Source organism: Mustela nivalis, assembly GCF_964662115.1.
Source record: "Mustela nivalis genome assembly, chromosome: 12".
Classification (NCBI taxonomy): Eukaryota; Metazoa; Chordata; class Mammalia; order Carnivora; family Mustelidae; genus Mustela; species Mustela nivalis.
In genome coordinates, this window is record NC_139031.1 from 52,511,818 (window position 1) to 52,533,487 (window position 21,670).

Below are 21,670 nucleotides of genomic sequence, written 5' to 3' on the forward strand. Positions count from 1 at the left end.
AATCCTAGCACCCCAACGCTCCCCTAGCCGGTATGGAGACTCGCTCAGTACTAATGGCAGCTGCGCACAAACCCCAGCCTCTCACCCGGGCACTCTCCGCTCCTTTGTTCCGAGATACTCACTGCCCGGCAGCTGCAGCGTACAAAGTAGAGCATGTGGGGGTGGGGGTGAGGGCTCTCCCCGCCCCCAACACCCTCTGTTCCGAGGGTGCGCACTGCCAACGTTGCTTGTAGAATTAGGAGCTCACCCTTTACCCCACCCCAAGACGGTCCGGCATCTCCCCAACACTTGGAGAATTGGTCCAGTCCGCAGAGGCCGTACCCGGAGCTGCTCGCTGAAATTTCTCGCGCCTCCTTCTCTCCGAGTCTCAGCCCTGGGCTGGACAGCCTTGTTCTTCCCAGATCTGGTGGTGGCTCTGGGTTTTGCTAGTTACAGTGAGTCCTTTGACCTTAAGCGTCACCTTTCTAATAAACGGAACAAAGAAGTTACAAAGTGCGGCGAAGCAGAAGAGAGAAACTAAGGAGAGGACGAGAGAGGGCGTTTCTGCCTGCTTGCAGCTCAGAAATTTAGGTGCAAAAAGGGAGCGGGTATTAAAGCTGGGCAACTGTCAGAGAAGGCGCGTGCCTTCTGGAATCCTGTCACTACCACTCTAGGCCGAGGGAGGGAACCCAGTCCCCCGGATTGAAAACAAAGCACTATTTCCAATCCGAGACATGGTGAAGGTTTTCTTTTTCCTCTAGGGGCAGGAGTGGTTCCCCGTGGTGAAGTCTGATCTCTCATTTTTCCACTAGCAGTTTGCCTGAGGTCTTTCATACGGCACCGCCTCTTACAGGCATCAGACCAGTCCAGCCAGGTCAAGGTGAAATATGCGGGGAGTTTCCCCTCCTTCTTATTTGTTTAATAGTTTCCATCTCCATATTTGGAGTAAAAAAACAAGTAGGAGGCTTTCTTCGTCTTTCTCTCTCTCTATCTTCTTTTCTTTTTTCTAATTGTTAACTGAGTTAATGGAAAGTACCTGGTTAATAAGCCACAACATTGAAAACTCCCCCTTTTCAGGTGTGGACTGCACATTGGGACCCACAGAATTATCTAAGCAAACCAAGAACCCAGCTGGAAAATTACAAGTGCCCTACATCTACAAAGCAGGTCCTTTTGAGAGACCAAATGAATGTTCCAAACCTGACAAACTGATACCTTTACACACAATTCACTCTGGGCAATGTACTCTAAATAGGTAATTAAATCTAGCTCAGCTTCTTAACTTCTTAACTTATTTTCTTTTCTGGTTCCAAGTTTGAACAGCTCTAGTTTTGTTTTAGGTGGTATTAAAGGAGTGGCCTGGAAAGTAGCTGGGATGGGGATGAAGACTTTAAATTTGAACACAAAAGGAGCATTTTTACGCCCTTATTAGTCACTCTTCAATGGGGGAGTATGTGTATTTTCCAGAGATGATTTCACAGACACTATAGTGCTACAATGAAGAAAATAAGTCAATTCATAATCCCTATAAAGACGTGTGTCTAAGTGCACGCTACACTGTAAAGTTGTACATCAGAGTTTCATGACATTTTTAAAAATCTGACTCTCAATGTTGGAAATGTAAATGGCAACTATAGTAATAAATAAAATGTAAATTTATGTAATTAACAATTGGTGTAGTTTTGTGACACTGAATAGGTATGCACTAATTTTTAACTATACATATCTTCTTTGACTTATAAATCCATCATAAGTTGAACATACTGTAAGTTGGAAATGCATTTAATACACCTAACCTACTGAACATCATAGCTTGGCCTAGCCTACCTTAAACAGCTCAGAACACTTACATTAGCCTACAATTGGGCAGTATCATATAACACAAAGTCTGTTTTATAATGTATTGAATATCTCATGAAATCTATTGAATACTGTGTCAAAAGTGAAAAACAGAATGTTTGTATGTGTACAGAATGGTTGCGGGTACATTGGCTGTGTACCATTGTGAAAGCATGGCTGAATGGAAACAGTGGCTAGCTTATGCTGCCCAGCAAGAGTGGTGGGTATCCCACCACACATCACTATCCTGGGGAAAGATCAAAATTTGAATATAGTTTCTACTGAACTCATATCACTTTTGCACCATTGTAAACTCAGAAAGTTGTAAGTCGAACTGTCATTAAGTCAGGGATTGCTTGTATTGTTAGATGTCTGTATAGTCTACATATTCTACATACTAGGCCCTAAAAACTGTGTAGCAAGAGGAATGAAACAGTTTGTAAATCTGTTGCAGGAAATTTTGGAGCCTTTTAAAAAGAAAGACATGTTTTGTTGTATGAAACCCATGCAAATATGTATCAGGATGCCAGTTTTATGGAGTTGTTGAAGAATAATTACAGCACCATTCATCACCACTTCCCAGTTGTAAAGAGGTTTTAATTCCAGCTATTGAGATAAACTAAGACTGTATCCCTGCTGAGACTGTGATCCTGGCAAGTTATTTACAAACAAGCTATCTGTACATTTTGGGCTATAAAGATAAAAGTGAATTCTCCTGAGCCTTACAAACCATCTGTAGGGTTTTCTTTCACTAAATAAAATTAGGTCTGGGAACAGAATTTGCTTTTTTCCAATGAGTGTCATTGGTCACCACAACTCATCCTTCTTTCTATAAGAAAATATGTAAGATGTTCTGAAGAAATATGGTATTGTTATCTTTGTCATATTACCTGAAGAACTCTAACAGAGAAAAAATATTCCAAAAGATAGTTAGTGTATTAATTCCTGTTTCTATGATGTTCTGCTGTCTTGCTTTGAAATTTCTGGCAGCTAATTTTTCATCATTTGTGGTAATGAGAGCAAATGAATTTCATAGATAGTCTAAAAATAACATTTTAGCTCTTCATTCCAGTCTTCCTATCATCAGATTCTTTTAGTTGCTAATAAGTCATAAAATTAGATGAATTAAGTTTCTTCCCTACTTCTTTGATTTCTCCTAATCTTGATTTCTTGCTAACTCTGTTTATGGTGAGAAATGAATAGGCTATAAATAGACAGTAGCAGTGAGAGAGACATATGAAAGACTGCTCCTTTTAGTGTGTATTCAGCCTTTATCTAGATTTTGTCCAAATTATTGACCTCATGCATGGAGTTAAAACTATATGTACACTTTAATATTATATCTTTCTGAAGTTAGGATCAGATATTCAGTAGGTTATAAGGAAATGTTCACAAGATGTCTGTAATCTTGTTTCATCTACTGCTCTAGGGATATGATGAATGATCCAGTAAGTGGGATGTATTATTGTGAACATGACTTCTAGCTTCTTCCAGTGATAAAGACCATAAGCCACTGGAAGGTAGTTTTCACTGAAATATAACACAAGGTAGTGTTCCTCATACAGTGGATTGGACACTGCCCACAATGTAATCATCTGTTGAGTGATTCCTTGGCTCTGTTCCAGGAGATTCTGAAATCATAGATCTTGTGTGGTATCCAGCAATATTTATTATTATAAAATCCTCAAATGGTTCCTTAAGTACTGAGTTTCAAGAACCCCTACCATAATAGATTAATACAGAAACTCCTCAAAGACCTCTTGTGTGTTTATTGATAAACTCCAGTGTCAGATGCAAAGTCAAAGAAACATGAATTGCTAGAGCCAAAGTCTCTTCCCAAAGTATTCTATGAATGATCGACTCTGTGAGATATTTTTGGAGACAGACTTGCATGACTAACTTTGGGAAATGCTACATTAAAGTTAAGTGAAATCCTTTACTGGAGGATTTTACAGAAACTTATACAAGCTACATGCAGCTGGATTCTCCAAAAGAAGAACCTGTTTTAAAAGAACATTTCAAAAACTAATTTCCATAAAGCACACTGCCAAATGAATCCTATTTTACAAAAATGGAAACTAAGAACCAGATTGGAGAGGAGACAAACCTTACATCCTGAAGAAAATTACTGAGCAGACAAATCAGTGCTCTGAGTCTTGTCCACTATCTCATATCATGTCAGACTGTGACAGTCATAAGTGAAAAGGGAAATTATTGGAAGGAAATTGGGAGCTCACAGAATGAATAAGAGACCGAGAGACCAGGATTGAAAAAGGTCAAAAACCAATGGAGGCATAAGCCAGGGCAGTAAGCAACCTGCAAACAAGAACACTTTCCTAATCATCACTTCTTCTTTGTACCATTTGCTCAAGATGCAGAATCCTGGCTGGGAATGTTGAATTTTCAGAACTTTAGTCACATGACAGTCCCCTGGCCTTTTGGGGGTAGAAGGGTAGGAGGAGAAGCTCTTGCCTTTGGCTTCCTCAGTGGAAAATATAATACTTTCCCAATAAGATGACACAAAATCACATAGGTTGAGGAAGGGAGCCCTGTAAAGTGACAAATGCTCATCACTCAGGTATCCTGACTTCCACTGACTACTGGTTTGCATTACAGTTGGATTTTGGGTCACAATGCAGCTTTAATTGAACTACCCTGCCTACTAACTGATACTTTGATTAGTGGTATTAGTTATCTTCATGGTACTTTTGAATGAAACATTTTCTATGTGCAGTCTAATCCTCGCTTTCTGTCACTTTTCTGTAAGCTGCAGTTGCCCACAGTGATAACTTTATTCAGACATACTCTTCACTGACCGCCTTTTCCTCCCTCATTGCCCCACTGTTCCCTAGCATTTCCTTATCACAGGGTCCTCTTCTGGAGGAATCTAACCTAAGACAAATAGTGAATGAGCCTGGAAACCACTCTCTGGAGTGCTCCATGTGTGAATTTGAATTTTATTCTTGTCTAGCTATTAGGCAACCCACAAAATAAAAAGTATAGGAGCTTTGGAGCCTGAAAAAAACTGAATCTTATTTAGCAGCTGTAGAACCACAGGCAAATTATTTATTTTCTCTGAGCTTCAGTTTATTCACTTATGCCCAACAAAATAAAAATAACTACCAAAATTGCAAATTAAAACAAAGAGATACCAGTGTACTTCTATTGGAATGGCCAAAGTCCAGACACTGACAACTGGTGAGGATATGGGACAGTAGGAATCCTCATTCATTGCTGGCATGGAATGCAAGAGGTACAACTCCTTTGGGGGAGTTTCTTGGATTCTTTACAGAACTAAACACACCCTTAACGTATAATCCAGCAATTGCACTCCTTAGTATTTACCCAAAGAAGCTGAAAATTTATGTCCACACAAAAAATCTGCACACAGATGTATATAGCAGTTTTATTCATAATTGCCAACATTTGCAAGCAGTCAAAATGTACTTTCATAGGTGAAGGGATAAATAAACTGTGGTATATCCAGAAAATGGAATACTGTTCAGTGCTAAAAAGAAATGAGCTATCAAGCCATGAAAAGATATGAAGAAAACTTAAATAGATATTCTTAAATAAAATAAGCCAGTGTGAAAAGACTACGTATTGTATGATTCCAACTATATGACATTCTGGAAAGGCAGAAATGTGGAAATAGTAAAAAGATGGTTGCAAGGGTAAGGGGGAGGGAACAATAAATCAATGGAGCACAGGGGATTTTTAGGGCAGTTAACTAACTCCACATCATCGTATGTTTGTCAAAACCCAGAGAATGTATGACATCAAGAGTGAACTTTAATGTAAACTATGGACTTCAGGTGATAACAATGTGTTGGTATAGGTTCAGTCATTGTTTCAAGTGTAATTCTATAATATGGGATGTTGAAAGTGGGAAGGCTATGTGTACTAGGGTGATAACAGGCGAATGGGAACCCTCTGTAGTTTTCATTCAATTTTGCTGTGAACCTAAAACTACTCTACAAAGTAAAGTTTAGGGGCACCTTGATGGCCCAGGGGGTTAAGCACGCTATTCTCAATTTTGGCTCAAGTCATGATCTCAGTATATGGGACCGAGCCCCCTTTTGGGCTCTGCACTCTGCAGGGAGTCTGTTTTTCCCTCTCTCTCTGTCCATCCACCCCCCCATACTTTCTTCCTCTGTCTCTCAATAAATAAATCTTTAAAAAAATAAAAATTAAAGTTTATATAATACACACATAAAGGACTACCTAATAAGATTATTGTGAGAATCAAAGGAGAGATCAGCTATGAAACATGTTCGAATTCACCATATAGTCTCCAAACAGTTTTTGCAAAGATAATTTAGATTATTTAAATTTCACAATATAAACAACATTGAAAATACATAAATACTTTTTTCCAGACTTGCATATTGTCATAAAAGTACCATTAAATTATCTTTGGTTTTGATGAATACATAACTTTCCTTTTCTAGTAACAATGCAATTCTTTATCCACATTAGTAGATATAATGAGCATGACTTAATATGGATTCTGCCTGTAATCCTAGCATTCTTTATGATGGTCAAGTTTTATATCTCCCTAACCAAACAAAATTGTTCTGCAATCTCTTCAGCCTGAAGTCATCCTTATACAGTTTGACATAAAACTATATGAAAGTCTCACTGATTTGTACATGACAGGGACAAGTCTTAACTGCCTTTTACTTAAAATCCAACATGTTTAAACCTATATGTAGTTAGGATGGTAATATGAATATGTAGTATATTTTAAATGTTGTTGCTTTACTGCTCAGTGCTCTAAATGCTTAGCAATGTTAAGGGTCCACAGCTGGTTTTCCCAAATAAAGGTAGCAGCAGATATTAAAAAGACAACATTTCACCATTGACATAGTTCATCTGTTGAGCCAGGATGGTATGTGGTTAGATTTGCACATCATTACACAGCTAAAGGCCTTTCTGAACTTTAATAACTAAGAGTAAATCCACTACTAAAATTTTCCTTCTCAGCATTTTCTCATGATCACATAGCCTCTGGAGAATGAAGTCACTACAAAATGTAAATTATTCTAATCAGATTCACATGGCATTTTTATACTTGGAATGCTTCCATTCTCAGCCCCCTTCTCCAATTTCAAAATTACTTCATGTTTCACCTTGAAGAATGTGACCTTTTAACATAGTGAGGAAATTCTTTGTAAATTAGGCACAGGATATTCAATTTTGACATTCATTTAACAAATATGTAAATATTTATTGAACATTTGCTATGTGTAAAGTCATAGATCTATGGAAAATATAAGCATCAGTAAAATCCAGTCCTTTTTTCAAAGATATTTAATCTGATTTGGAAATGATATGTAATAATAAAAAAAAGATGACTGAGTTGGTAAATATAATGGATCAGAAATAGACTCTAACATCAGTAATAACTTAATATAACACAAAATATGCTTTGAAAGGTGATGGAGAGGGAATAAATAATTTAACAAATGGTATTGGGATAATTATTAACTATTTTGAAAAAATAGTATTAATTTAGAAACTTCCTGTATATCCAAATACATTCATGATGGATTAAAGGACTTAAGCATAAATCTACAACACTACATATTTCTTTTTTTTTCTGATATTGGCATAAAATTCCCTTCTAAAATGTAAAAATTATTTATTGAATTTCAATAGAACGAATCAACAAATTTGATGATAAATTTCTTTAAAACTTGGGTGTTTATACATATTTTAGAAAAGGATATAAATAATACTATAGAATGTGTTCACACAATCAATAAAGAAACATTTACCCTATAATAGAATAATGTGCAGCATAATTTTATGTCTGGGATGTTAGTCCTCTAATGATTCAGAAATACAATAAAATTATTTATAGAGTTGCACATTTCAGCATGATATAGAGTAACAACCAGAAAGGCAATGATACTTTTGATCATTTGAACCCTTTTCAAGCTAAAGTAACGGAGATTATCAAGGTGTTTTGGATTTTTTTAAATATTTTATTTGAGAGAGAGAAAGAGCAAAATAGAGGGAACAGCAGAGGGATAGGGAAAAGCAAACTCCTTGCAGAACAGGGAGCCCAGTGCAGGACTCAATCCCAGGACCTTAGAATCATGACCTGAGCTGAAGGCAGACACTTAACCGACAGAGCCACCCGGTGCCCAGGAGCTTTCCTTCTAAAATAAAAATCTAATATTGTTATTCTTTTCTTAAAACTTTCTGTGGTTCATCTTGTGCTTTTCTCCAGCTTTCTCTAAGCTATGAAAAAGAACTTTACTTATCATCAACTATGAAGCCTAGAATATTTCATATATTTCAAATCATAATTCCCAGTACCACTTTGTATGACATCTCCCTTGACTACCTTATGCCCTAGGGTAGAGCAGAAGAGAAATCAGAAGAGAAATCCTGATTTTCTATAAGCACTTTCACTTGCCTTTTCAGAGGCTTTAACATCAGCTGGACATGTTTTCCCCACCCCTTTTTCCTTTCCATTTGTCCCACTTGATTGTTAAGAATAATTTCTCATGCCATTTCTACCAAGTCTATCAGGATTTCTCTTGGTATAATCTACAATATCTTTCACTTTTAAATAATCTTTGAAGAAAAAATTTTCATTAAAAAAGTAATATCTTGTATATTGCATTTTCATGGCTAATTTTATTTGTTTTATTTTTCTGTAGTTTTGTTCATACTGGATCTACCATTTTTGTTTTTAATATGCATTCTTCATGAACATCTTTCTATGTTATATATTATTGCCTGGTGAGTTTGTTATTCAGTTTACTTAAAGCTCCTTGATTCCACCAGATTCTTGGCAGTGAAATAGCTACTCAAACTGGGTAATTTGAGGAGAATTAGTTAATGAAGAAGCTATTTGTAAATATGGGAGTAGAGTGTCAGTGATAATGCTGTGTTCTTGAGTTATAAACCAGGGGGAGATGCATCACTATTCTCAGGCTTCAGACAGTAAAAGAAGGGTGCATTACTAAACCCCAGAGGTATTGAGTATGTGGATATCACCTGGCAAGTTCTGTCACCTTTGCTTAAGAGTCACTTCCAGCCTGAGATCATCTGTACAGAAGGGACAGGAAGCATAACTGGCCCTACTTCATTCTTTTCTCCTTCTCTGGTGTCCTGTTAAGACATACCATAGGCAAAGCCCATCCCTAAGCAAGAGGGTAGTGCCATTGTAGCCAGGGTCCAGGTAGTCTGGCCCGTCAAGGCAGAAAGCGTAATGGAGCAAACGAGATACCTGGCATCCCTTAGGATGTGATGTGGATCATTTAATAACATTTTAATAACAAATATATTTGCATAAGTCTTTTTTTAAGTTCTTGAATGTTTAAGACTTTTTCCTTAGGAAAAATTTTCAAGGTGAAGTTACTGGGTCAAAGATTAGATACATTCTGAGGGCTCTTGATACTTCCTGCCAAATAGCTCTGCTTTTCCAAAGGACTCAGAAAATAAGAATAAAATGACTTGATGAGACGTTTTGCCTGGTGAATAGCCCAGCCCTGGGAAATCATTGTATCTTTGGAAATGGTGTCTTAAGGCAGGTTCCCAGCAGGAAATAGAAAGCAGAGTTGAGCTGGATAATTGAAGCCTGAAGCATAGGTCTTATGGAAGGGAACAAGTGATAGTGTAGTCTTCTGGAGCTTATAGTAGTAAGAGACTTTTAGCACCCTAGGCTTAGAAGGTCAAGAAGAGGCAATATTTCAAGAAACACACACACAGAAGGTATAGAGGAGCTGTATAAACAGAGTCTCCAGAAAGGAAGAAAGGAACCCATTGGTGAACCAGCAGGGGGAAAGCCGGGCAAATAAAGATCTTGATATCAATTTCTTCCTACCCTCCAAACTCCTGCAAGTGTCTCGGATGGGTCAAACCCAATGAAAGCCAAATATAAAGTAACCATTCAATGCAACCTACACTGGCTAGTTTCCTGGGACACAAAGGGAGTGGGGAATGGAACTGAATGGGTAAATGGAAAATATCCAACCTGCTTAACTTCAAAGGAGGCCAAATGGCCAAGGGAAAAGAGATTGGCTTTATTAAGATATCCATAATATACCTTGGCAATATTAGCAAAAGAAATATGAAAATTGCCCCTTACTCTAAATTTTACATCTTTGCCTAATACATATTTTTTATTGCTGTGAGAAAATGTTATTTTCCTCTCAAATATACATACCCCTGTCTGCCTGAATTTCCTGGATCTTCTTGATTGACTGTGAAACACACATTTCAGAATCTAATATAAGCACATGTTTTGTTTAGTGCTCATACTCTCTGCCTATAGAGTGGTTTAACTTTTTTTAAAAATTTAATTTTTTTAATGTTCCAAGATTCATTGTTTATGCACACCCAGTGCTGCATGCAAAGAGGGCATGTATTGCATGGTTTAACTTAAAAAAAAAATTTTTTTTTTTTTTTGCCAAATGCTTTATAATCAGAAGATAACATAATATCCTACTTTTAGCTTCTTTTGAATAGTCAGACTACTGGACACACCTGGGCCTTCATTTCTGCAAGGCATTGAGCTAGAGCTGTGTATCTGCTGCTACCTAAGAAGCAGCCCAGGCTCTTCAGTTTGCCATAGTCCTCACCACTCCCTGTTGTATTTTGATTGTCAATTACTGGTTTTCAATGTGATCATGCTACTGCTTTTCATATACCTAGGCTAGGTTTGCTCATATATGTTACATGTCAAAATCTTATAGACATTTAAATTTGTGGTCCCTGCTTGAGTTGCTCATAGGCAAAGGAGGCCTCTGATTCTTTATTTTCTCAGGATTGACTGAACATTGAATGTCAATGTGGCAGGAACTACATTCTGAACAATAGAACGTGGTATAATAAAACTACTGTCAACCTTGTTACAAATCCTTTTACTAAATAGTGATTGCTTGTTACCTGTCCTATGTCCTAGCCTTTAACACTTTCCATTATACCTCCTCCCTCTGATTCGATTTGACCTGCAGGAAGTGGCTTGGAATTAAAACAGCTTTTACCTATTAAAACAGATTTCTTTTTATGAAACTAGATACTTCCCAGATGGTTTTAGGTCCTGAAACTAAATAATAATATGGCTCTCTCTTATGGTATCCTCAAGCAAAGATATATGTACAATTGGGCAACATCAGGTTTTGTTACTAGCCTAAATTGTTTGGTAAGACATTGGGCCTAGCATCTTTAAGAAACTATTTCTCAACACTACTTGGAATATTAGAAAGGCTAAAAGACAACAAGAGCAAAGAGAACTTAAAGGTTCATTCTAAATATTTCACCCAGATAGCAAACAGTATGTCTCTAGAGAAAGGAAAAAAATAACAACTGGAGGCATAGTTGCCATAGAACCTACTTCAGAAGAAAGCAGAGCTTGAAACATCAGTCCAAAAACCTTACTGTCTTTGTTTTTTCCTACCTGTTTTAGACCCTAGGACAGAAGAGTCAAGGACGTATTAGAATACATGTACATTTATGTTCTAATGAAGGTGAAAAATAACTTCTGCTGACAGGAAAGACTAAGCAGGATTCAAAGAGATAAAGTTCTTGGTAGGACATCCTAGATTAGGTAAGTGATTGAAGTCCTTTAAGCATAACTTAAGAAGTTCTCTCAAGGTTCAGTCATCCTGAGACCTAAAAGAACCTAGATTAGATGTGGTACCTGGGTGTCGGTGAGGTGGAGAAAAGGACAAAATCCAGGTGTGAATGAAAAGTTTAAGGACTGAAATGAAAAGTGAGAATTTTAGTAAGATGAATAAGGTCTGAGAATCTAATGTGAAACAAGGTAACTATAGTTGATAGCACTGTATTGTATAGTTGAACATTGCTATGCAGGTAAAAAAAATGTTCTCATAAAAAAAGATAAATATGTGAGATGATTGACAAATTAGTTATCTGGATGTGGGGGGAGGGTTCTTTCACAGCATATACCTATATCAAATCACCATGATGTCCACTTTAAATATGTTATCATTTTATATGCCAATTATTCCTCAGTGAAGCTAAAAATTTTTTCAAAGTGAGATTTTTAACTGAATACAACATTTATCTTGGGTTTTTATCCTTATACATTTTATGCAGAGTAAATCGTTATTGAACCAATTTATAACTTTATTCTGTTACTAACACAAGAAACATATACAGAGCTTTGGTGTATCTCTATCTTTTTCCTAAGTGCTAGAATACAATAATTAGTAAGATTTAGTTTTTCTGTCCTAGGAAAGATAGTCATTTAAAGAAAATAACTACAATATAATTGTATATTTATTAAATGAGCAATAATAACAATGTTTGGAACATGTGAGGTGGTATAGAGAAGTGAAAAATTTAATCCATCTTGGCATCAGGAAAGGCTTTACATGAGGTAATTCATGCCATTACCCCATGGATACTGGGGTAATGGCATGAATGAGTTTTGTAGTGGGTTCCAGTTTATGGAAGGAAGTAGCTAGTAATGAGGATAGAGAGGTGTGTAGCAATAGACCATGGAAGACCCTGTTGGCCATAGAGCTTAGAGTTTCTCCTGCATATGATGGGGAGTCATTGTGAAGTTCTAAACAGGCAGATGATTTGGTTATCTAGGCATTTTGGATATATCACTCTGGCATTAAGTATGGAGAGTGAATGTGATAGGATGAGACTGGAGCAGGATTAGGTGAGATGTGCAAAGGACCTGGGACAGGAAAGTTGTATTTGGTGATGGAGAGGAGGTAATAGATTTGAGAGATATTTTATTTGGGTTATTTAAAAAAGATACTTAGGGTATATTTAGTGATTAGTCAAGGAATATAAAAGGAAAACCAAGATATACTGGGGAAGATAATTTAGAAGTGGCCTGAAGGAATTTCAGATGGAGATACCCAGAAGACAGTTGGGAATATAGTTCTGAATCTTAAAAGAGAAGTACATACCGTTATTATGGATTTGAGAGTAAAAGTATGCTAGGTGGTGTATAAAGTCATGGGTATTCTTTGGGGGAATATATGGAAGGATTATAGATTATGACCAAGAAGGGGAATCTGCGAAATAGCAATTGAAGGCTGAGACAGGATGGTCAATAGAGGCAAGAGAAAAAGGGTAGTGGAGACTCATTGATAGAAACCAAGAAAAGTGAAACCTACCTAAAAAGAAAGAGTGATCAGAAGGTCAAATGCTACAGAAAAGTCAATTCTTGTAAGGATTTCAAATTAGATTTGAATCCAATCCTATTAGATTGGAACCCAGAAGATCACTATTGTTGTTAGGGGAAGCAACCTATGGGAAGGGTGCCTTAGGAGCCAGACTGTACTATGTGAATGAGTTGGAGACATCATTTGAGATGCTGACGTGAGGGGGAATGAAAGAGGTCAGAATAGCCTGAGAGAAACTTCTACATTTCTCAATGAATCTTTATATATGCTGCCATATTAATTTTTTAAATAAAATCAGTATGGAAGGATTTGCTCGGTATCACAATGTAAGCAATACCTATAGGACAACTTTTCTGTTGTCAGCTTTACTTTTCAGATTCCAGTCTAAGAGGAAATAAGTAATATGTATACCACTTGACAGGGAAATTCACATACCCTATGTTTCAGTGCATACTTAACTTGATATCAGAAGATATGAAAGCTATGGAAACTGACTTTTCAGTACAATCGTTAAAATAATAGACTAAAACATATGCTATATTTGTGTAAATTGGACACTCTGATACAAGAAAATAGGTGAAAATCTGTTTCAAAGGCTAGATTTTTAGAAATAAAAAGCTAGAAGGAACCTGGCACAATGGATAATTATTTAGTTGAATTTTAGGAATTAAGCCTTTTGTAATACAAATGAAAAATGAGATAGTCAAAGGGTTAAGTGATTTAATCAGAGTTGCTCAGTGAATTAGTGACAGAAACCAGCATTAATTATATTTGATAGTTAAATTTGAATCTCATGCATTAAGTACATCTTATATGCCAGGGATTGTGCTAAGCACATTCTATTCATTTTATTTTTTAATCTTCAAAGATAATTATGACTTCAGCACTATTATTATTACTTTTTGCAGAAGAGGAAATGGAGTCACAAGAAATAAAATAACATGCCCAAGACCACTTTGTAAATGGTGGTGTTAGCATTTAAACCTAGGCAGTCTGACTCAAGAGTTAAATGCTATTATTCATGACCATCTTCTACCAGATTTAGGCACATACACTGTATAATTATTACTTGAAACTGTTAGAGACATTCAGCATTCTCTTTCATAGGTAGGGATCATATGTACAAAATTAAAGATTCTTTTTGGTTTGGGGCTTTAATGGGAAAGAGTTAAAAAAAGAAAAGTTACAAAGCAATAATTGAGAAATTTAATTTATTAAATTGGTGTTATCCTTCAACAAATAAATTTTGAAAAGAAAAACATAGTTTTGATTTTTTCTTTTTACCACAAATGTAATGTAATAATAACATGTTCTGAAAGGCTTATTGTCATGATGAAATAACACATTTTTGCCAAGGTAATTATTATAATAATAGGCTATTTTACATTTTTTTCTTCTCCACCCGTCAGTTTTTTTTTTTGTTTTTTTTTGTTTTTTTTAAATAAGCAGACTTTCATCTGCTTAGCATCTGAGGCAGATGGCAATGTATTTGCCTAACTGGTTGTTTTATTAGGAGTGTGGCAAGACAAGTTCACATCCTATCAACAACTTTAGGCAATGTATTTGCCTAACCGGTTATTTTATTAGGAGTGTGGCAAGGCAAGTTCACATCCTATCAACATCATATCAACAACTTGAACTATGTAAATCATATAAATTATTTGAGTTAGCTTAACACTCCAGTGGGTAAAATTCTAAGAATATTGACTGATGTTTTTATATTCATCTTAGGCAATTAATGGGAAATCCAGTAGAGCTGACTTTATTGGTGGAGATGTACATAGCACACTGAGGCCATTATACCTGAATTGGCTGTTCAGTATTTACTAAGTAGTGCTGCTTACTGACTTAACAAGAAGTAACTAAGCCTTGGGATTTGCTTCCATCCCAGATAAGAGCAGAAGAATGAAATGACAGTCTTTTCTTGCCAGAACCTGGCAGGCTAAGTACAGGCAAGCATGTAGGCCAAAGGTTTTCAGTGGAAGAAGGGGGCAGAGTGTTGCCAACAGAATTACCTACTGGAATTTTCCAGTTTTACTCTTTAGACTGTATCAACATTACTCCCCAAGTTAGGAGTCATAGTCTCCAGGTAAAAGGGCCAGTGTCTGGTTTTCATGCTTAGCTGCACATTAGAATCACCTAAAGGTGCTTTTAAAAACTACTGGCATCCAGTATTTTTTGAACCAGAATCTCTAGAATTGAAGATTATGCTGGAATTTAAATAGAGGTAGTATTTAAAAACAAAACAAAACAAAAAGTTTTTTGACAAATTATTCTAGTTTGTTGCCAGGGTAAACATTATGGGCTTAGTGTATGGCTTGAAAATCTTCACAAATAATACTGATATTCTACATCACTCTAAAGCCCTCCCTCCCACACCCCCACCCCCAATACACACACCATTTTCTCAACTCCTGGTTGACAACTCTAGAGCTATATAATGGTGAAGAGAACCACGGGTATGAATGGAGTACCCCACTACTGGACCAGATCATGTCTGAGTTTCTCTATATCTGCACTATTTAAGTTTGATAATTCTCTGTCGTTGGGAGATGGGACTGTGCTGTACATTGTTGACTGTTGACCATCATGTCTAGCTTCTACTTACTAGATGCCAATTGCATTTCCTCCTCAGTTGTGGCAACCATCAAATGTCTCCAGACATTGCCAATGTCCCCTAGGGGGCAAAATCACTTCTCTTTGAGAAGCACAGATCTAGGCAATAAACTAAAGCAGGACCTAGCAAGTGAGTCTGGAGTGGATCTGGCTGGATAGAATCAGAAATCCTTAAATGCAAACTGGAATGCATGAAGGTTTATCTGGGGCTTTACATTTCATCCAAAGAGGCCACAGAACTATTTGGAATTTGTTCTGGTTATCTACTGCTGCATAAAAAACTGCTATAAAATTTAGTGACTTAGAACAGTGACAACATTAATTTTATTCACAAATCTGCAATATTCACAATTAGCAAAATGGCTAAGTGAGAGAAGTAGTTTTTGCTCTCCTGGGGTGGCCCGAAAGCTGGGGGCTAGAATCATCTGAAAGCTCACTCACGTGTCTGGTGGTTAATGGCTGGCTGTCGACAGGGGCTTCAGCAGGAGCTATGGCTGAAAGGCCTACACGTGGCCTTTTCATGTGGATTTCTCACAGCATGATGGCTGGATTCCAAGGACAAGTGTCTCAAGAGAACAGGAAGAAGCTGTTTTACATTTTATGAATTGTTCTTGGAAGTCACATAACATCACTTCCACTGTGGTCAAAAGTCTGCCTGGATTCAGGAAAAGGGAACATAAGCCCCATTTTTTGGTGAAGAGACGTCAACGTCACTTTATAGGAAGAGAACATAAGATGGTATGCATTGCTACAGTCATCTTTGGAAAATACAACCTGCCACAAAATTGAAATGGCAGATCATTTAGGATTGGTTATCTAAAGTCTATGACAGTGTTATCTAAGGATTTTCCAAGGAGCACATATATTAATAAGCTGGGGAATATTTGTTTCAAATATTTGGACCTCTCTCTCTCAAGGATTCTCATTTGGCAGATCAGCTTTAGGCATCTGGTGTCTGGTTTTTCAAGAAGTCCTCAAAATTTTTCTTATGTGTGTTAAGAATGTTCTTTGTTTACACAGATGGTTTAATCATTTACACATTTCGATTACACATTTACACATTTTCATCCATGAAACAAGGTGGTGATATGGCAGAGCTTTGAGGAATGTAGGTTTCTGGAAGAACCACTTCAAACATGCCTTCGGGTTTGTAATATGCATATGTTACTTGTCAAAAGACACTTTCAAAGTAGTGTTGCTGATTGGGGCTTTGTGGACTTTAATTTATTTTCGTTTCCATGAATGTCAAAATTTAAAAAAGGAAAGAGATTACATTTTAGTCACAGTCAAGAAATTGGGGATTTTTTTTAGTCTAGTTTTATGGTCAAATTTTATGATTTTATGTTACATTTGAAAAACTATAGGCATAAAATGAAAAAGCAATATTTATAATGATGCAGTTGAAGTTGTGTCATAAGGAAGGATTCTTTATAGAAACTTAACATGATAATGTATAATATATGATAATAGGAATTTCATTTGCAAGGAACCTCATGAAAAATGTGAAATAAAATGCCAGTATAGGGACATTTCCCTGACTTGAACTTCGCTGATCAAGCAACTTCAATGACCTAAAATATACTTGAGAAAACAGCATGTAAAAAAGCCTCTGTGCAATCAAAATAGAATGCAAAAGTTCATACTTTACTTGGAGTCTACACACTATTAATGTGCATGAAAGTCTGATAGGGTTCCCACCTTACAGCAAAGGAAAAACATCATGTTACAATGTGTTAGAAGAGAATGACTTCAGTCTGGGACAATGAGAACTAGGAACAACCGAGGTAACAACAAAATTTAATTATTTCAAAGCATGCTATTTTTCTGAGTATAGGAAACATACTCATATCTTACTATTTTTAGGGGTTCCTCTATAGTACAGAGGTATAGCAACTGTTTTTCATTATAGTGAGCCTGAGTTTTTGAAAAACTTAACTAATGTTAAGCTTTAATAGGTCAGAAAAATATTGAACAATTTTAGAAAAAAATTCTTCAAAGTGCAATGTGGGGGGTTTGGGGGGTTGGAAAAGAAAAAATGAAAGAAGATGGAATTGGGAGGGAGACAAACCATAGAAGACTCAATCTCAAAAAACAGACTGAGGGTTGCTGGGGGGAGGGGGGACGAGAGAGGGTGGTAGGATATGGACATTGGGGAGGGTATGTGCTATGATGAGTGCTGTGAAATGTGTAAAGCTGGCGATTCACAGACCTGTACCCCTGGGGATAAAAATACATTATATGTTTATTAAAAAATTTTTTTTTAAAAAGTAGAACACCAAATTAATTTTTTAAAGAGAAACTATGAAATGACAGATCAATGAAAATGCTATTCCTAGTTACAAATTTTACCATGTGCTAAAATGTTGGGTCCCCCCAAGATGAAATAAAAATTTAAAAAGTAAAAAAAAAATTCTTCAAAGTGGTTAACATTAAATAAGCTTTGGTACTTTTAGTAGACAAACTTCCATTATGTATAAAATTATTTTTTTAGGTTGTCTCATTTGCAGAAAATGCTAGATAATATTTCCTTATTGACATGTAAATAAGTCATCCTATTAAGATATTTCTTAATTTTTTTACTAAATTAAAAGTCTAAGTGTAACTTAAAATCTAATATAACAATCTAAATCTAATATAGAAAACCATATCAGCATTTCAGATAAGCAATTCATGTCAGCATTCATATCTGCAAATGCTAATAAGATGGGAAGGAATTGTAGAACCAAGGGGGGTCATCTAACCTATTACTGAGTCCTACTGAATTTGGCTCTTAAATTCCCCTCAGATTTGTTCACTTCTCTGCCTCTACTGCCACCAGCCTTGTCCATGTCACCTCTCCCATCTGTACTTCTTCACTAGACTTCTGTCTCCCACCTCTCTTATCTGCCTGCTCCCTTTTCCAAGGAGCCATCAGATTAAGTTACTTCCTTCTCTAATCTGTTACTATGACTTTCCATTCTATTTCATTTAAAACCCAAAGTCCTCATCCTCTTCTTCAAGACCCTGAATAATTGAGTTTCTTTTTTTTTTTTTTCTCCACATCTCATGAATCGCCCCTTTGCTCACTCTGCTCTAGATCCTTTAGCCCTCACTAAGTGTTTTGGCCTTTGTAGAGATAATTCCCACTGCCTCATCCCTATATTCTTAGCAGCAATGGCTCCCTGTTCTTTGGGTATCAGTTTGGATATTGTCTCCTGGAAGAGATTTTCTTCCTAAAGTAGGTCTGTCTCTCCTCAGCATAATTCTCCATAACAGAGCAGTGTGTTAGTTTTTTTGTAATTTGTATCAGATGTGTTTTGTTTATTTGTTTATTTATTTAGTTTCCCTCACAAGCCCCATGAAGGCAAAGACAAATCTCTTCTTAAACACTGACAATGGTGAGTGCCTGGCACATAGTAGGTTTCTAATAAATATTTTTTGAATTAATAAATAAATAAATAGTGTTCTATAAGTAGCTCAAAAGCTAAATACACAGAATCTATAATGGTAAGTGTGCATGCTTATAAAACTTTTCTACAGATTTAAGAAAAACTGGGGTGCTTCATAGATGCTTTATCAGTATGGATTATGAAATAAGAAGAGTAAACTTCTTTATATCTTTATAGTAGAGTATAAACTCTACAGAGTTTATAACTAACTTTTCAGTTCAGTATGATATTAATTGAATCCATTCTCCAAACATGACTTTGTCAGAATCCAAGTAGGGTACTGGAGATATTTGGCCTGATTCAAGCAAGTGTTTCTTCAGGGGAGAATAAAAGGAGTGAGACTATGGCTATGGAGATAGGCAGCAGAGAATTATTAATTCTGATATCCCATTTACTCTCAAGCACAATCAAGAGAGTATACCTGTTGTTAATGTTCTCTACAGAGGTTGAAGAGTTTAGCCTATACTTTACATTCAGTAATGATTCAATAAACATGAGTTTTATTGAATTTACCTAGGAAAGATGGAAATGAGAAACATTTCTCTTTGTTCAAGCTTCTAGATTTACTCCTTGGCATCCAATTAATGATAATTTTAATACAGATTATGTTAAAAAGCCAGTTTTTTACATTGGTAACTGGTGCATGCTTCTTGAAGCCAGAAACCATGGCTTAAGTACTTTTCTATTTCTGAGGAGCTTAGGAATGGGGAAGGTATATTATAAAAACAGAAATAAAAAATATTTTTTGAAGGAATGGAAAATTGTCAGACCACTTAGTGGACCTAGTTTTACTTTTGGGTACCAAATAGACTGAAAAGTGGATATAATTATATAGGCTGCTAATGCAAATACACAAAAATGAAAAAAAAAATACTGAAATAAGTCTCTTAACCTTATACTTATGTGGAAACATGTGATGATACAGGCAACAATTTTATTATAAAAGGCATGCACAGTAGGTCTTATGTAAAATAAAACAAGAAAGAAACCTTTAGGTGGCGGCCAAGAGCTATGATTATGAATTCCTTAGTCTGCTTTTATGAGAATTTATGATTTTGTTTAAAAGTGGTTGTGTTAAACAGGCTATTTAAACCACAGTAATTCAGTGCAAAGCAAATACAAGAAACAAAATTAGGCCTGTGAAGAAACAGATTTGAATGTTAAGATCATTAATCAAGTCTTAATTTTGATTAAACAATGGATATTCTGATTATGAATATTAGTAGGGAAACCAGATCTGAGAATATAATTTTATTGGCATTCAGTCATGGGATTACTCTTGGCAGTTAAATCATTGTTTTAATTTTGAAAGATATCATCTTTAAAACAAAATGGTAGCATTTTAAGAACTCAGAGAGTGTAATAAAGATGTCAAAACTGTCCAGATGCTCATTGTGCAATTGGAAACTCCACTCAAAATGGACTTAATGCCCCAGAAAAAAGGTCAATGATGTAACTTATTCTTGCAACATTGCCAGAAGCTGGGGCTTCTTGAAGTACTATGTTCTTTCTCTCTCTCAAATGAAAGTTTATGATCAAATCTGTCATATATCTCTTTCAATTCTAGAAAAAAAAGGAGAAAAATAAAAAAATATTTTTAAAAGCATTGTGATTTTATGATAGTTTGCACTAGTTTTTCCTCCCTGCTTGTTCTTTTCATCAATATAGCTTAATCTACTAGAGGAAGCAATTTTAAGCATCACTAAGAGAAAATGCTTTGTAGTAATTTTCATTTAAGAGTTATCATTAATGATTAATTCTGTTAGCATTTAGATTCATGATGTACATTTCTGACAACTTTTTGGCAATATAAACTTTGGATGTTTGCTTCCAATTAATCAATTTCTTGTCCACTGAAAGCACACATTAAGCATTATCTATACACATACTCAAAATCATGGAGGAAGGGGGTGCCTGGGTGGCTCGGTGGGTTGGAGCCTCTGCCTTTGGCTCAGGTCCTGATCCCAGGGTCCTGGGATTGAGCCCCACATGGGGCTCTCTGCTCAGCAGGGAGCCTGCTTCCCCTCTCTCTGCCTGCCTTTCTGCCTACTTGTGGTCTCTGTCTGTCAAATAAATAAATAAAATCTTTAAAAAAAAAAGATCATGGAGGAAGGAAAACAAGTAAAAGACAAACAGTACATATGGGATTGACAGACTTTTAAGATGCAATAAGAGAACAGAAACAAATTACAATAGCAAAAACCATACATTATTTTTGAGTAATAAAAATAAGAGAAGGAAAAGTATAGATTGACATTAATAAAGAAAAGCTCTATAGAGAAGATAAGTAAACAGGTAGTTTCCTAGTGCATTTTTGGGAAAGTATACATTTTTAATGCCTAAGAAACTTTATTTCAGATACTTAATGTCAATATTCCAAAATTGTAATGCAGTAATATAGATGTAGCCGTAGCACTGACAAGTTCTTTTTCAAATATTTTCCACTATGTTAGTCAATGGTGATGTCGTAGCCCTCTCTCAAATAAACATTTAGTATGTTGTCAGATTACATAGCCAGCTGTATAAAGAAAATTACCTAGAAATTATTTCACTTCTTATTTTATAATGTAAAATTTTCTAGGAGTCAAGTTAGGCTAAAAGCCTAGGAAGTTCTACCTATGGGGTTTATGTGATAGAAATATAATACTTTCCTTGTCATACAAATATATTCAGAATGGT

General features: G+C 36.0%; 2 protein-coding genes across 7 annotated transcripts in view; one reads left to right on the plus strand and one right to left on the minus strand.

Annotated features, from left to right (window-relative positions):
- The window catches only part of ITGB8 (integrin subunit beta 8), an 80,586-nt gene extending 79,552 nt beyond the window's left edge, over positions 1-1,034 (minus strand). Inside the window, exon 1 of one of the 3 annotated variants that reach the window (XM_082693832.1) lies at positions 86-1,034. In XM_082693832.1, the coding sequence (XP_082549958.1) occupies positions 86-155 (70 nt within the window). In that variant the 5' untranslated portion in view covers positions 156-1,034. The remainder of the gene's footprint in view (positions 1-85) is intronic. The other 2 variants (XM_082693835.1, XM_082693834.1) reach the window with 2 other exon arrangements.
- The window catches only part of MACC1 (MET transcriptional regulator MACC1), a 227,013-nt gene that overhangs the window by 52,604 nt on the left and 152,739 nt on the right, over positions 1-21,670 (plus strand). The gene's annotated exons all lie outside the window — the stretch shown is intronic.